The 2,209-nt window shown below is 51.8% G+C and overlaps 1 protein-coding gene across 1 annotated transcript; it reads left to right on the plus strand.

The window, feature by feature from the left end:
- Window positions 1-6: 6 nt before the first annotated feature.
- On the plus strand, window positions 7-1,698 carry HOXD8 (homeobox D8; the record flags this gene model as incomplete). Its single annotated transcript, XM_005415879.2, has 2 exons — window positions 7-280; window positions 862-1,698. Coding segments are annotated over 2 exons (570 nt in total), but the record flags the coding sequence as incomplete, so codon positions are not given.
- Between the last annotated feature and the right edge of the window lie 511 nt (window positions 1,699-2,209).

Raw genomic sequence — 2,209 nt, forward strand, 5'->3', positions numbered from 1 at the left:
GCCGGGGGGAGCCCCACGGCCGCCTACCAGCCGCCTCCTCCTCCCCCCGCCGCGCCTCCGCCTCCTGCCCCCTGCAGCGGGGGTACCTGTCACGGGGAGCCCGCTAAATTTTACGGATACGATAACTTACAGAGACAGCAGATTTTTACGACACAGCAAGAGGCCGAGCTGGTACAATATCCTGACTGTAAATCGTCCAGTGCTAATATTGGCGAGGAACCAGACCACTTAAATCAGAGCTCGTCTCCTGCTCAAATGTTTCCCTGGATGAGACCACAAGGTTGGACGCAGTCAAAAATTTGCTTCCATCTCACGTCTGAGTTTGAAACTTTCTTTTCCTCCTCCTGCTTCTTTCTCGCTGACTCTCGCTCCCTGCCTCTGTCTCCCCCACTCCCTACCTCTCTCACCGCGATTCCTATCACCGCGGTGGCTTGCGATAATAAAGAGACGCAGTGAGCAAGCAGAAATCTCTGCAGCAGGCAGCTACCGGCCCAAGAGTAGCCTTTGAGACGCCTGTCGGACGCTGAGGCGCAGCTGACACGCTCGCCTGTCTCCCGTGGCCGCTGCCTGAGCGGGAAGGGTGCGGGGTCGGGAAGGGGGTGGTGTACAAGATGACAAAGTGACCCCGCAACATGCTATGCAGGAGGACAGCTGAGGCGCTTCGTGCATTTACTGTCGCCGTGTTCCTCTCACTCAAGTGTAAAGCTCTAGACTCCCCAGTGCCCTCTGCTTTCTCTCCCTGCGGTTCTGTGGGGCTTCTCTCGAGGGCTTCCGGAGGCGCCGGAGTCCTCGCTGCCTGCCTGCGCCTTGTTTTGAACGGCCACAGCAACCTCCAAACCCCTGTGTTTTTGTTTTAAACAGCAGCGCCGGGTAGGAGGAGAGGAAGACAAACATACAGTCGATTCCAGACTCTAGAGCTGGAAAAGGAGTTCCTATTTAACCCCTATCTGACCAGGAAGAGAAGGATCGAGGTGTCCCACGCACTAGGACTCACCGAGAGGCAGGTAAAGATCTGGTTTCAGAACAGGAGGATGAAATGGAAAAAAGAGAACAACAAGGACAAATTCCCCGCTTCCAGACAGGAGGGAAAGGAAGGGGAGGCCAAAAAGGAAGCACATGATCTGGAAGAAGACAGAGCTGAAGGCCAGACGAATTAATTTTTGCCCCAAATGTCTTTGTGAAAGTCAATCAAAAATAAGCAGGGCTAAAGCTCGACATCTCGGCTCATCCAAACCTCTACGTGGTCTTGTCGTGGGACGAGTGACCCCATGTCCCTCCGTTTGACATTTCCCTGCTTCGGGTGCTTCTCTTTTTTGTGCTTTTATTTTGTTTATTAGCGTATTCAGAACGATCTCTAAATTTAACATTTCCTCTACTTATTTTTTCAAATTTGATACAGAGTTTCTAGCAATAAATTTTTATTGATATACATATATATATATATATATTTGCAATCTTAAAAGACGGTGATTGTGGGAAACGACATAAACTTCCTAATAATAAATATTAATAAGTAAGACATTTAACAATGCTTTATTAATCAAGACAAGTGCACTTGTACTATTTTAATAATTGTTTTTATCTTATGTTGAATAAATTAAATAAATTTAATAATCTTGAAGAAAATATCATAGGAATATATTTAACCTTCTTCTATAATATTTGATTAAAATAAACTGAATTTATTCAATTATAAAATGTATCGGCCTCTCTATATTCCTTTTGTAATCTACTCCTCAAGAAACCTTCAGAGTCTCCCCCGTCTCTCCTCCAATGCTGGGTGTTTCTGCGGGGTCTGGAAATGGCACATTGAGTACAAAACCTGCTTTTTGCTCCCTGCCCCGAGCGCTGCGGACCCGCGGTCCAAGCAGAAGCCAGCGGGAACCGCGGCCTCACCTGCTAGCGGAGCGCAGGCTGCGGGCCGGTCCCGGTGTGCTCCCGGGCCCTGTTCCCGCCTGTTCCTGCCCGCATCCCGGGCTGCGGAACGGCCCCGGTGTGTGCCCGGGCCCTGCTCCTGCCGCGCACCCCGGGCTGCGGGCCGGCCGTGCGGGAGAGCGCTGCCCCAACCACGGCCCTGCCCTGCGGAGCATTTGCTGCCAGCCCGGCTGCAGGGAGAGAGCCCGGAGAGCGTTCCGGCCCCACGCCATCCCCAAGGGCTGCTCCCAGCAAACCACGGCCAAAACGGGCCCAGCCTCCCCCGAGGATGGCT

This window comes from Geospiza fortis, unplaced genomic scaffold, assembly GCF_000277835.1.
Source record: "Geospiza fortis unplaced genomic scaffold, GeoFor_1.0 scaffold112, whole genome shotgun sequence".
In the NCBI taxonomy this organism is placed as follows: domain Eukaryota; kingdom Metazoa; phylum Chordata; class Aves; order Passeriformes; family Thraupidae; genus Geospiza; species Geospiza fortis.